We start from the raw sequence: 11,148 nt of genomic DNA, 5'->3' as shown, positions 1-11,148 counted from the left end.
CCATTGTTGAGACTGTCTTTGAACTCATTATTTTTCTGTGTCAACCTCCCAAACCACTGGGAATACAAGCATATGCCACCATGCCTATAGCTGGTTACTGTTTTGCTCTGGGTGTTGCAGTCCTTTGCCCCAATCCAGTCCAACAATGAGGATACGGTTTTGAGAAAAAGCCAAAAGAAGGTTTATTGCTTTGCTAGCAAAGGAGAAACACAGGGGACTCCCTTCCCAGAGTCTGTGATTCTGCCTACCAACAGGAACAGGGGTCTTTTATAGAGGTGATTCAAAGGCTACATTCTCTACTGAACTTGTAATTCACTTGTTATTTAGGAGCTAGTCATTTCTGAGATCTTCTGATACCATCCCCAAAGTCCAGATTACTTTGTTTCTATGGTGGGTGATTACTCAAGAACAGATAAATCTGCCTAGGATGGGGAAGAAAGGTAATCCTGTTTCCTCTGAGATTAGGGACAGGGAAAGATTAGGCAAGAGAAGGGAAAGAGGGAGAGAAAAAAATGTCCATTTTAAAAATTTTTGCAATGGCAGAGCAGCAAGGGCTATATCCAAAGCATAAAGTGAACCACTGTTACATGAGTGTAACAGCTTCTAGGAGCTGCCCTTGCAGCTGCCCATTGACAGCACTAATCCCCACAAGCCTTTCTTTTTAAAAATATTTTTCTAGTTATTGATGGACCTTTATTTTATTTACTTATATGCAGTGCTGAGGATCAAACCTAGGGCCTCACACATGCCAGACAAGCACTCTACCACTGAGCCACAATCCCAGACTCCTCCCACCTTCCATGACTTGCAACTGGCCAGAATGTTGAGTTCCTCCAAGGCTCAGGGAGGAAACTCCAGGCACCATGCCTAGGTTGGGCTCCCTGCACCTGTCCAGAGCCCTCCTCACTAGCTAGAGTTGAAGAGGAGGCCTTGGGGACATTTCGTGGGTCTCAGAAACATGCCTCCTGCTCTCCAAGGGAAAGCCTGAGGGTGGCGCCCTCAGCCTGGAAATATGAGAGGCCCCACAAGACCTCATGCACATCAGGTCATACTACCCAGCGAAGCACCGGGATCAGCTCCATCCACTCAGGGCCCTGGAGGCGCGGTTCTGGCCAGTACTTACTTCCTTGCCAGTCCCGCTCTGGTTCTTGGTTCATGTTCCACAGTCCCATCAGGCTCTGGCAGACCGTTAGGCGAGCCGCAAGGGGGAGCAAGAAAAAATCCAGGCCCGGGGTGAAGAAGGGGTTAAATTTCTCTTCTCCCGACTCTCCCCGCTCAGAAAGCGTGCTTTGGTCCCTGCCCCTAGAACGCTGATTGGTTCAAACCTTCCCCAACTTGCCCCAGGATTAGGCCCTGGGAGCTAGAGGCCCACCTCGACCCTGTCTTGGCGCCACCTTCGTCCGAAAGCGGCCTTTTGTTGGAGCTGTTGGCTTAGAAGCCTGAGGGCCTTGGGGCTGTCTGATGCTTTGGGGTGAGTGCAGGGCATGGCCCGGATTCTGCTTGTCCGAGAGGCGCGGGCAGCCTCGTCGCCCCCGCGCGGGCTCCCGGCCTGGGCTTCTTAAGAGGGACCGCTAAGTCCCGAGTAGGCTTTTCCTTCTCCCAACCAACCGGTTTACCGCTTTGACGATTTCCCGCAGGTGGCTGCCCCTCTGCAGCGAGGGATGGGGGTGGGAGCCGGTGCGACCCTAGCCCCTGAGGGCGGAGCGTAAAGCCACTGGAATGCTGTCCAAGGGCTAACGGGGGGCCTCAAGGAGGTGGCTGCGTGCGGAGGAGCGCCGGCCCAAGAGGTGTGCTAGCTGGGGCGCGTTGAGGTCGGAAGATCGCTGCAAGAGAGTCTCTGGCTGGGGCCTGTGGATCAGCTGGGGCCCGTGGATCAGCTGGGGCCCTTGTCCGCCCAGCTGTATAACTGACCTGGGAATGAGAGCTCTAGCTCTACGGCCCCATACTCTCCCAGAGGGAGGGGCCAAGGATCAAGGCTCCGCCCTCCAGGCTCGCGTCCTGCGTTGCGAGGGAGGGAGCCCTTTAAGAAGACTGGAGTGAGTTACGGAGGAGGGGAGAGGGGTCTCTAAGATCTCGGTGAAACAGCGGAGCCTTCTGAGGATCTTCCTTGCACCTGCTGTACTCCCTCCCTCCAACCGGGACATCCAGGTTAGAGGCTTTCCCTAGGTGAGTTCCTGTCCCTCAGGTGGGATCCTCTCCTGGTTGGAGCTTCTAGGTTAGAACTCTCCTGATGAGTGAAAGCTTTCCTACTATGCTAGACCCTCCCGCTCCAGAACCCCATTACCACCCCTACCCTGTTGAGAAGTTATTTCCAAGAGAGAGCTTTTTCCCATGCTATGGGGAGCCTACCCCTTAGGTGAGAGTATTTCCCAGATAAGACTTACCTCTCCCACCCACCCACCTCCATCTCCTATTCTTTAAGGTCTTTCACTTCAGAGAGGAGCATCTAGGCAGATAAAAGATTCCTCCCAAGTCAGAACTTTACCTCAGATCAGAATTTGCCTGGGGGTGAAGGCTTTCCCCCCTGAAAGCTCTATTCCCAGGTGACTTTCCCTACGTCAGGGGAGAGCTTCCCTTTCCAGATGGGAGTGTCTCTCCCTAGGTGAGAACTTCCAATTTCAAGAAAGATCCCCTTCTCCTCAGAGATCCACCCAGGTGAGAACCATCCTTTGGCTTCCCCAACCCAGTCCCCAGCTTGTCTACAAATTGCACTCTGGGGCTAGAGGCCTAGGGGCAAAGCAGTCCTTCCCTTAGAGGAAAGAGTTTCATCTGGAGGACTGAGGCTTGGGGAGAGAATTGCTTGAAGACTTGGATCTCTGATTTGCTGGATCCCTTCCCTAAATGTGTTCTCGGCCAGCCAGATCTGGGTTCGTGAGGCAGCTGGATAAGGACACAGGGATTGACTCAGGAAGAGCAAGGGCCTAGGAGGAGGGGGCTAGGAGGAGCAGTCAGCCTGGACCTGGACCTGGACCTGGACCAGTACTCAGGGCTGGGCAGCCACACCTAGGCTGGAAGTGTGGGTCGTGTTCTTCTTGTTATCCCTTCATGAGGGACTTTGGCCCAGAAAGAGGTTTCTACCAGCCAAAGTTCAGGTACTGCCCCTGCTTGGGTGTGGGCATGAGGCCTGCAGGGACCAACTTGGGGCTGGATCTACCTTGATCTTAGGGCCTGGAAAAAATCAGTATGTGACTGTCTATTCCCAGGTATGTGTAGGGAAGATTGGGTAAGGGGTATCCTTACTGTATCTCTGATCTCATCCCCCAGATAAGGGATACACAGGTACTCCTGTCTGCAACATAGATAATGGAGTTGCAGAAGCAAGATTACCATGTGGACCGGCCACTGATGAACCAGGAGCAACTGGAAGAACTGGGGCGCTGGGACTTGACACCTAGGACCTATCAGTGGAGAACATGGTTGAAGTAAGGCCAGGGAGAAAGGCCTGGGGACTCTGGCAGGGCCCAGGTAGCCCCTGTCCCTCATATATACCCTTCGTGTCCCCAGGTGCTCCCATGCACGGGCCCGTGCCCTTCTGATTCAACATCTCCCGGTCTTGGGCTGGTTACCCCGTTATCCTGTGCGTGACTGGCTCCTGGGTGACCTGTTATCTGGCCTGAGTGTTGCCATCATGCAGCTTCCCCAGGGTGAGCCACATTCAAGGCCCTGACCTAGAGTCCCTGTGATCTGTGATATACCATACCTGGACACATGGCCTCTAACCATGCTGGGATTCTTCCAACCTTTTGGATCCTCATCTCAAGCCTGCTTTGCTACCATTTTTCCCCCAGGCTTAGCCTATGCCCTCCTGGCTGGATTGCCTCCTGTGTTTGGCCTCTATAGCTCCTTCTACCCAGTCTTCATCTACTTCTTGTTTGGTACTTCCCGGCATATCTCCGTGGGTAAGTAGAGTCAGGCCTAGACTTTTGGGAGGATGCCTATATCCCCCATGGAGAACAGGATGAGGGAGGGCTGAACAGGGCAGGGAAATTTAGGGAAAGAGTAGAATGGTTGCTGGGTTGCTAGGAGGCTGGCCCATTTGTCATCCCCAGGCAGGACTAGGTCACTGACTGTGGGAGCACAGATTCAGGGTACTTCAAAGCCCTGACTCCAGGAGGATGTAAGTGAATGAGGGAATTTAAGAGGCCAAGGCAGGTTATTTCCTCTTCCCCAATTCATGGAATGTCTCTGTCTCTAGGCCAATGGACATAAATGGTACAAGGTATATAATGTAGGGTAGCATTTCTAGTACCCTTAAGAACCCATGAGCCTCAGGGTTCCCTCCTGACCTGCTGCCATTTGTATAGCCATGGTCTAAGGATATTTGTCCAGAACTAGATCTATCTTGGCCTCACTGTCAAGACCAAGGCTCCAGGGGAGGACAGTGTTCTTTTCCCTTCAGACCAGCCCTGCTCTGCCCCTTTAGGGACCTTTGCTGTCATGTCTGTGATGGTGGGCAGTGTGACAGAATCCCTAGCCCCAGATGAGAACTTCCTGCTGGACTCAAACTCCACAGTCAATGAGACAGCCAGAGATGTCACCCGTGTGCAGTTGGCCTCCACACTCAGTGTTCTGGTTGGACTCTTCCAGGTGTGAAACATTCAGAAGTGTGTTTCCCCAGCACCCAGATTCTCTGATTATTGCCATCCTATTTTTGTCCCCTCTGTTCACTATCCCCTCTGATTCTGATTCCATCTGCCCTGGACCACCCCTAGGACTCCTGCCTCCCCTGACTCTTCTCTGTTATCCCACAGGTGGGGCTGGGCCTGGTGCACTTTGGCTTTGTGGTCACCTACCTGTCAGAGCCTCTGGTCCGCAGCTATACCACAGCTGCATCTGTGCAGGTCTTTGTCTCACAACTCAAGTATGTGTTTGGCCTCCAGCTGAGTAGCCACTCGGGGCCACTCTCCCTCATCTATGTGAGTAAGGGTGGGATGGGTGAATAGATGTGCCCCATGAACTTGAGTGCTGGCTGTGACCCCACCTCTCCTCAGATAGTGCTGGAGGTCTGCTGGAAGCTGCCCCAGAGTGTCATCGGCACCGTGATCACTGCACTTGTGGCCGGGGTGGTGCTTGTGATGGTGAAGCTGTTGAATGACAAGCTGCAGCGGTATCTGCCCCTGCCGATACCTGGGGAATTGCTCACGGTTCGGGTTTACGGGGGAATTGCTTGTGGTTTGGGTGTTGAAGGGCAGGGGAAAAAGGCAAGTGAGGATAGATCCCAGGTATGGGGGTATGGGGAACCTCCAGATAGGGAGGTAGAAGCTGGTAGAAGTGGCCCTTGTGAAGCTTCTTGAGTACTGTAGCAAAAATCTGCCATTGGCTTCTCCCCACCCCTGACAGAATCTCACCCTTCCCTCAGAAAATTTTGCTTCAGTGTCCCCTCTCTCCCAAAGGGGTTTATCCTTCTCCCAGAAAATAATACCTGTACCTTTTTCCCCTGATTCTGTTCTCTCCCCACAGCTCATTGGGGCTACAGGCATTTCCTATGGTGTAGGCCTGAAGCAGAGATTTGGGGTGGATGTTGTGGGCAACATCCCTGCAGGGTAAGTTCTGGCCCCCTATCAGGGCAGGAAGGACTGGGTAGCCAGGGAAAGAACCTTTCTTTGACTTCACAGATGCCTCTTTCAGACTGGTATCCCCAGAAGCTCCCAACCCCCAGCTGTTTGTAAAGCTTGTGGGAAATGCCTTCGCCATCGCTGTGGTTGGGTTTGCCATTGCCATCTCACTGGGAAAGATCTTTGCCTTGAGACATGGCTACCGTGTGGACAGCAACCAGGTCTGAGTAATGAGGGACACATAGGGGACCTCCAGGTGTATGTACAGAGTCCCCAGCAGCTGTGGGTAGGGAGGATCAGATAGGACTTGTGTGGGACTAAGAGTGGGGAAAAAAGATGTGTGGGACAGCAGCCAAGTCTTTGAAGGCCCTTAACTGGGGATGGGGGTTGAAGATGCATCAGCTAAATAGTGGAGCAGTGACCAGGCACCTCCGGCAAGTCTCCTCACACCCATGTTCCCCCAACAGGAGCTGGTGGCCCTTGGCCTCAGTAACCTCATTGGGGGTATCTTCCAATGCTTTCCTGTGAGTTGCTCTATGTCCCGGAGTCTGGTACAAGAAAGCACTGGGGGCAACACACAGGTGGGTTTTGGATGTGGGAGTGAGGGTGCACATTTCTTTTCCAGGGTGATTTACCCCTGCTTGCCCCCACCTGCTCATCGCCCCTATCCCATAGGTTGCCGGAGCTGTCTCTTCTCTTTTTATCCTCCTCATCATTCTCAAACTCGGAGAACTCTTCCAAGACCTACCTAGGGTGAGCCACTGCCCTACCCAACCAGTTTTCAGGGCTTTGGTAAGGCCAGGGTCTCAGTTTAGTCTATACCCAAGTAAGGGGCAAGAATATAAGATCATGCCCTGGATTTTTAAGGCTGAGATCTATAGGGTGAGATTTGGCCTCAAGGGTCAGGGTTTAGAATTTTTCAGTCAAATCCAAATTGTTAGAGTTGGGGTGGGTGGTCATTGCTGTTGGTTGGGGTTCTGACCAGGTTCTTGGGGTCAGTCTAGATCATGCCTACATGGTTGAGGTCAATATCTAGGCACCTATAAGCAGCCCTGGTGATACTCCTTCCACCCCAGGCAGTTTTGGCAGCCACCATTATTGTGAACCTAAAGGGCATGTTGATGCAGTTTGCTGACATATGCTCCCTGTGGAAGAAAAATCGTGTAGACCTGGTAAGACACCTGGGGGCCCAGAGCTGGGATTGGGGCCTTTAGCCCCAGTGGCCCCTCTATACTCTTTAACTCCTGCCCCTCTGTTCTCAGCTCATCTGGCTGGTGACCTTTGTGGCCACCATCCTGCTAAACCTGGACCTTGGCCTGGCAGTTGCATTAGCCTTCTCCCTGCTTCTTGTAGTGGTCCGAACACAGCTGTGAGTCAACCTTATTAGTCCTTCCCTCATTCCAGCTGGAAAGGGAACACTGGCTCCCCCCTAGGTTTCCTCATGTCTCTGGGGAAGGGGGAACCACAGGCTCCTCAGTGTGCCCTCATGTCTCCCTTCTCCTCCTCCTCTTATACTCACTTTCACTTCCACAGACCTCACTACTCTGTCCTGGGGCAGGTGTCAGACACGGATATTTACAGAGACGTGGCAGAGTACTCAGATGTGAGTGGCAGGGGCTGAGTAGGAGGGCAGCATGAGTTGGGTGGAACAGAGGCAGAGCAAACCCATGTCAATCTCTTTTACACTGGCAAGGACACAGTGGGCTGAGAGTACTTTGGGTTTGGTCTCTGGAATTTTTAGTGAGGAGTCTGGGTCTATAACCCCCACTCAGGGGGAGGGGCTAAGAAGGGACAGAAGGAGAGGTAGGTCTGGAGGTCTAGTGAGGGGTCAGTCTTAGAGCCATCCTGGGTCGGGAATATAGAGGATCAGGGTCCTAGGACATAGGCTGTTTCCTGATCTCATCAGTGCGGCTACTAAGTCTCTAATCATTTACCTCCTGGGAAGTCTTAAGCCAAATGATGGAAAAAAGGCTGTGGGGCAGGCACAGGGGATAGGGATCTGGAATAAAATAAGCCCCTTCTTGGGTTATGGCTTAGCAGTAGAGTGCTCGCCTCGCACGTGCAAGGCCCTGGGTTCTATCCTCGGCACCACATAAAAATAAATAAATAAAGTTATTGTGTCCAACTACAAATAGTAAATGTTAAAAAAAAAAAAAGTCCCTTCCCACTGACATAGAGACTGAAAGCATGAGCACAGTGTGATTAGACAGAGTAAAGGATGGGACCAAGGGATCTAAGGTATGGGAGAGGACATGAGGGGAGTAGCTCAGCTGGATGGAGAGGAAGCACCATGAGGCACAGGCCTAAATGCCTAGTAAAGATCTTGCTGTGTTGTGAATGGGATGGGAACTGAGATTGGGGTGACAGCTTAGAAGAATCTTTATGTCTACATGCAGGGAAAAAAAAAAAAACAGGGGTTGGAGATCTTAAGAGGAGGCCTAGCCACCACCAAAATCTAATCTGGGTAGTGGCAAAGAGCAGGAGAGGTGATGGGGAGAGGACCTGAGGCAGGAGTGAAGTAGTAGGATGGGGAGTCCACCTCTGAGTAAGCCAAAGGCTGGGAACAGAGGGTGGGAGGTGCCAGGCACTGGGTGCTCTTGGGGAGGAAAGACAGAACAGGATACAATGGAGGGAGAGGACTTGGCTCTCCTATAACTCTGTCCCATCCCCAGGCCAGGGAGGTCCCAGGTGTGAAGATCTTCCGCTCCTCAGCCACCATATACTTTGCCAACGCTGAGCTCTACAGTGACACACTGAAGCAGAAGGTAAGACTGAGGTCTCTTGGGGACTGATTGAGGGCCCCTTGCCTTCCCAGAGTGCCTCATCCTCCTCTTTCACATTCACCTCTAGTGTGGTGTGGATGTTGATCACCTCATCTCTCGGAAGAAGAAACTGCTCAAGAAGCAGGAGATGAAGCTGAAGCGCCTACAGAAACACAAGTCACCCCAGGAACAGGCAGGGCCCCTTCCAGTGGTTGACTCCTGGCCCTGCCCTGGGCTGGCCTCTGCCCGTGGTCTGCTGTTGACCCCAGCCAACTTGTCTCACTATTGAACTCTGCCCCTGCCCCAGTGTTCCCCCCTCAGCCTGTCTCCCAGCCTCCCTGTTTCACTCCCTGGCAGGGCTCTTGGTGGTCTTTTGTTGTCCCTATACTGGTGACAGTATGAATCATCATAGTCCTCTTCCATTTTTATGGCTGTTCTCAGAATTGGTCAGAGCCCTGTGGCTTGGCTGCCCCAGATCCCACAGCTTCCAGAGCTTGGGATCTACATCAGACCTACCTACCTGACATGTTGTCATATGACAGCGGGAATAACTCTTTCCTGTCTCCACTCTTCCCCTGTGTAGGCTGTTTCTTCCCAGGACAACTCAGTTTCCATCAATGTCAATACCAATCTTGGAGACATCAAGAGCAATGATGTGGAGAGCTCTAAGACCAAGGTGAGGCTAGAGGTGGAAGAGGAGAGGTCAGCCATGAGCTGTAGAGATGAGGGTGTCTACACATCTCCTGAGAAAAGTCATGGACCCCAACCAAATTGGGTTTGAGAAGGCACCAATGTCTGGGGAAATAGGGTGATGGCTCTGATACTCTGGAGAGACCTATGGTGAAACAGAATTCTGCTTGTTCTCTTATCTATAATCTCAGGCCTAGATGAAGACCTTGGATTTATAGATCCCAGAGTCTGCTCATGAAGGGAGGGAAGGGCTTGAATATATGGGAAAAGTCTTGGGAACATAGAGATGCCACACTCAATTAGAGACTCAAACAGAACAGGCTGCCAAGGTGTCTATGTGTGAGTGTGTGCACATGAATGCATGTGTCTCTTCTGGTCCTTGTACCCCTACCCACTCCACCTGGGCTGGCTGATGGTGGAATATAGTTTCCCAGCATCCTCCCTTCTTGTGTCCCTTTTAAGCCTGGGCCCAGGAGGTAACAGCTGTGTGTGAATATCTGGGCATGCTCTCCTGTATGTCCCCATGTATCTATACTGCCTGTCTTATGTACACACATGACTCCCCCATGTCTGTGTCATCATGTGTTCCCTGTATGTCCCTCTATATGTGGGTATTTATATGCACACTCCTGTGTCTCATCCCATGTGTCCCTAAGGTGCTTTGTATGTTCCCTGCTTTCACTTCCTGATGGGCTGTCCTACCACATGTCTGGTTCCCCTGCAGGCAAGGCCAGAGAATGAGCTGGAAGAGATTGTGGCTAGTGGTCAAGAAGATGCCAAGGCTATAGCTGTGCCTACACTGAAAGCCCTGGGTCTGCCTCAGCCGGACTTTCATAGCCTCATCCTGGACCTGGGTGCCCTCTCCTTTGTAGACACTGTGTGCATCAAGAACCTAAAGAATGTAAGGGGCTGTAGGCAGGCCATGGCCCCTCAGGCTTCCACATAAACCCCATAACTTTTGCTGAGATCCCTCTGAGCATGGTGATGCCCCCAAACCTTGCAAGCTGAACATCAAAAAATTGTTCCCCTAAGCTTGCCCAAGTGTTCCCTCTGAATCCCTGAGCCTCCCTTGAGTCCAGTCCCTTTTGTTGCTGCAGATTTTCCGTGACTTCCGGGAGATTGAGGTGGATGTGTACATTGCAGCCTGCCACAGTGCGTTGCTTGGGGATAACAGGATGGTCCAGGAAGAGGGTGGGACTCTTTGCTGAGAGGTTTGCCAGGAATCACAAGGAAAAAGTTTCTGAAACTGGAGATCAAAGGTGCCCTGGGAGGAAGGAGTCAAGTGTTGGGAGTGACTGGGTGTCTAGCTCTAGCCTCAGGGGTGGAAGATAGTGTGGCAGACATCAGAACACTATAAAGGTATCTGGGGCTGGAATGTCCTGAGAGTCAGAGGAGACCTATTCCTTGCTTACAGGTCCTGTGGTCACCCAGTTGGAGGCTGGGCAGTTCTTTGATGCATCTATAACAAAACGGCATCTCTTTGTCTCTGTTCATGATGCTGTGACCTTTGCCCTCCAACACTCAAAGTCTGGCCCCATCAGCCCTGTTTTGGTAAGCTTGTTTCTGGCCCACTAGGCTGTTTTTTATTAATCTGTTGCTTGTCCCCAACCTGACCCTAACTCCAGGAAGTCCATCTATTGACCTAGCTCTGCCCTCAGTGGACCCATTTCCTTCTCCAGTTGTCTTTGGATTAAGCTGCTCCTGGGAACAGGGGTTGCTGTCCTGGAGAAGTGGTTTGTTATGTGTTTTTTGGAGACTGACTAGAACCTCCCCTCCTCTGTCTATCCAGGCCACCAAACTCTGACTGTGTTATTACCCTGCCCAAGATTGCTCACCTCTGGAGGTTGTGATGGAGGACCCTCAAGAAGACCCTCACACTGCGCATGTGCCACTCAGGAGCCCCTTGGTGCATACATACATACAACTCAGGGATAGAGATTTTAGGAATCCAGATTCAGGTTATAGGCCTGGAAGAGGGGTACTGTGGTCTGGCTGGCCTTGGCCAGGCTTGGGGAGGGAGCCAATGTCTATTTTCAGTCTAAGGAATAAAAATTTGTTTAACCAGCTCTAGGCTTTGCCATGGCATGGTGGGGGCTTGACTGGGGAGTTGGATGGTTGACAATTCTGGCTTCTGACCTTTT

General features: G+C 52.0%; 1 protein-coding gene and 1 long non-coding RNA gene across 5 annotated transcripts; one reads left to right on the top strand and one right to left on the bottom strand.

Annotated features, from left to right (window-relative positions):
• Positions 1–157: 157 nt before the first annotated feature.
• Positions 158–1,338, bottom strand: LOC144376244 (uncharacterized). Its single transcript, XR_013436480.1, has 2 exons — positions 1,124–1,338; positions 158–455 (listed from the first exon to the last, which is right to left on the bottom strand). It is a non-coding gene; the product is annotated as an uncharacterized LOC144376244 (long non-coding RNA).
• A 1,155-nt stretch (positions 1,339–2,493) lies between these two features.
• Positions 2,494–11,073, top strand: Slc26a6 (solute carrier family 26 member 6). 4 transcript variants are annotated; one of them, XM_040269668.2, is made up of 21 exons: positions 2,498–2,655; positions 3,265–3,422; positions 3,505–3,644; positions 3,789–3,899; positions 4,424–4,587; positions 4,752–4,916; positions 4,992–5,144; positions 5,461–5,543; positions 5,629–5,776; positions 6,023–6,136; positions 6,231–6,308; positions 6,632–6,727; positions 6,818–6,924; positions 7,089–7,158; positions 8,228–8,320; positions 8,406–8,510; positions 8,901–8,993; positions 9,732–9,908; positions 10,105–10,159; positions 10,422–10,558; positions 10,797–11,073. In XM_040269668.2, the coding sequence occupies exons 2-21, from the start codon at positions 3,304–3,306 to the stop codon at positions 10,809–10,811; spliced, it is 2,223 nt and encodes a 740-aa protein (XP_040125602.2). In that variant the 5' UTR covers positions 2,498–2,655; positions 3,265–3,303; the 3' UTR covers positions 10,812–11,073. The 4 variants fall into 4 exon arrangements, 2 of the variants coding, with proteins under 2 accessions (XP_040125602.2, XP_077899282.1); XR_005726608.2 differs by lacking the exon at positions 10,105–10,159 and having other exon boundaries at positions 2,495–2,655; XR_005726609.2 differs by lacking the exons at positions 9,732–9,908; positions 10,105–10,159 and having other exon boundaries at positions 2,494–2,655.
• Positions 11,074–11,148: the final 75 nt, after the last annotated feature.

This window comes from Ictidomys tridecemlineatus, chromosome 3 (genome assembly GCF_052094955.1).
Source record: "Ictidomys tridecemlineatus isolate mIctTri1 chromosome 3, mIctTri1.hap1, whole genome shotgun sequence".
NCBI classification, from domain to species: Eukaryota; Metazoa; Chordata; class Mammalia; order Rodentia; family Sciuridae; genus Ictidomys; species Ictidomys tridecemlineatus.
Note: the sequence above shows the minus strand (reverse complement) of the source record. Positions and strands in the feature narration are given on the sequence as shown.

Excerpts from the sequence above, each read along its gene's own strand:
- Slc26a6 (XM_040269668.2), top strand. The coding sequence starts at position 3,304 with ATGGAGTTGCAGAAGCAAGATTACCATGTGGACCGGCCACTGATGAAC. Across the intron at positions 5,145-5,460 it reads TACCTGGGGAATTGCTCACG|CTCATTGGGGCTACAGGCAT; the intron begins GTTCGGGTTTAC and ends CTCTCCCCACAG. Across the intron at positions 8,321-8,405 it reads GTGACACACTGAAGCAGAAG|TGTGGTGTGGATGTTGATCA; the intron begins GTAAGACTGAGG and ends ATTCACCTCTAG.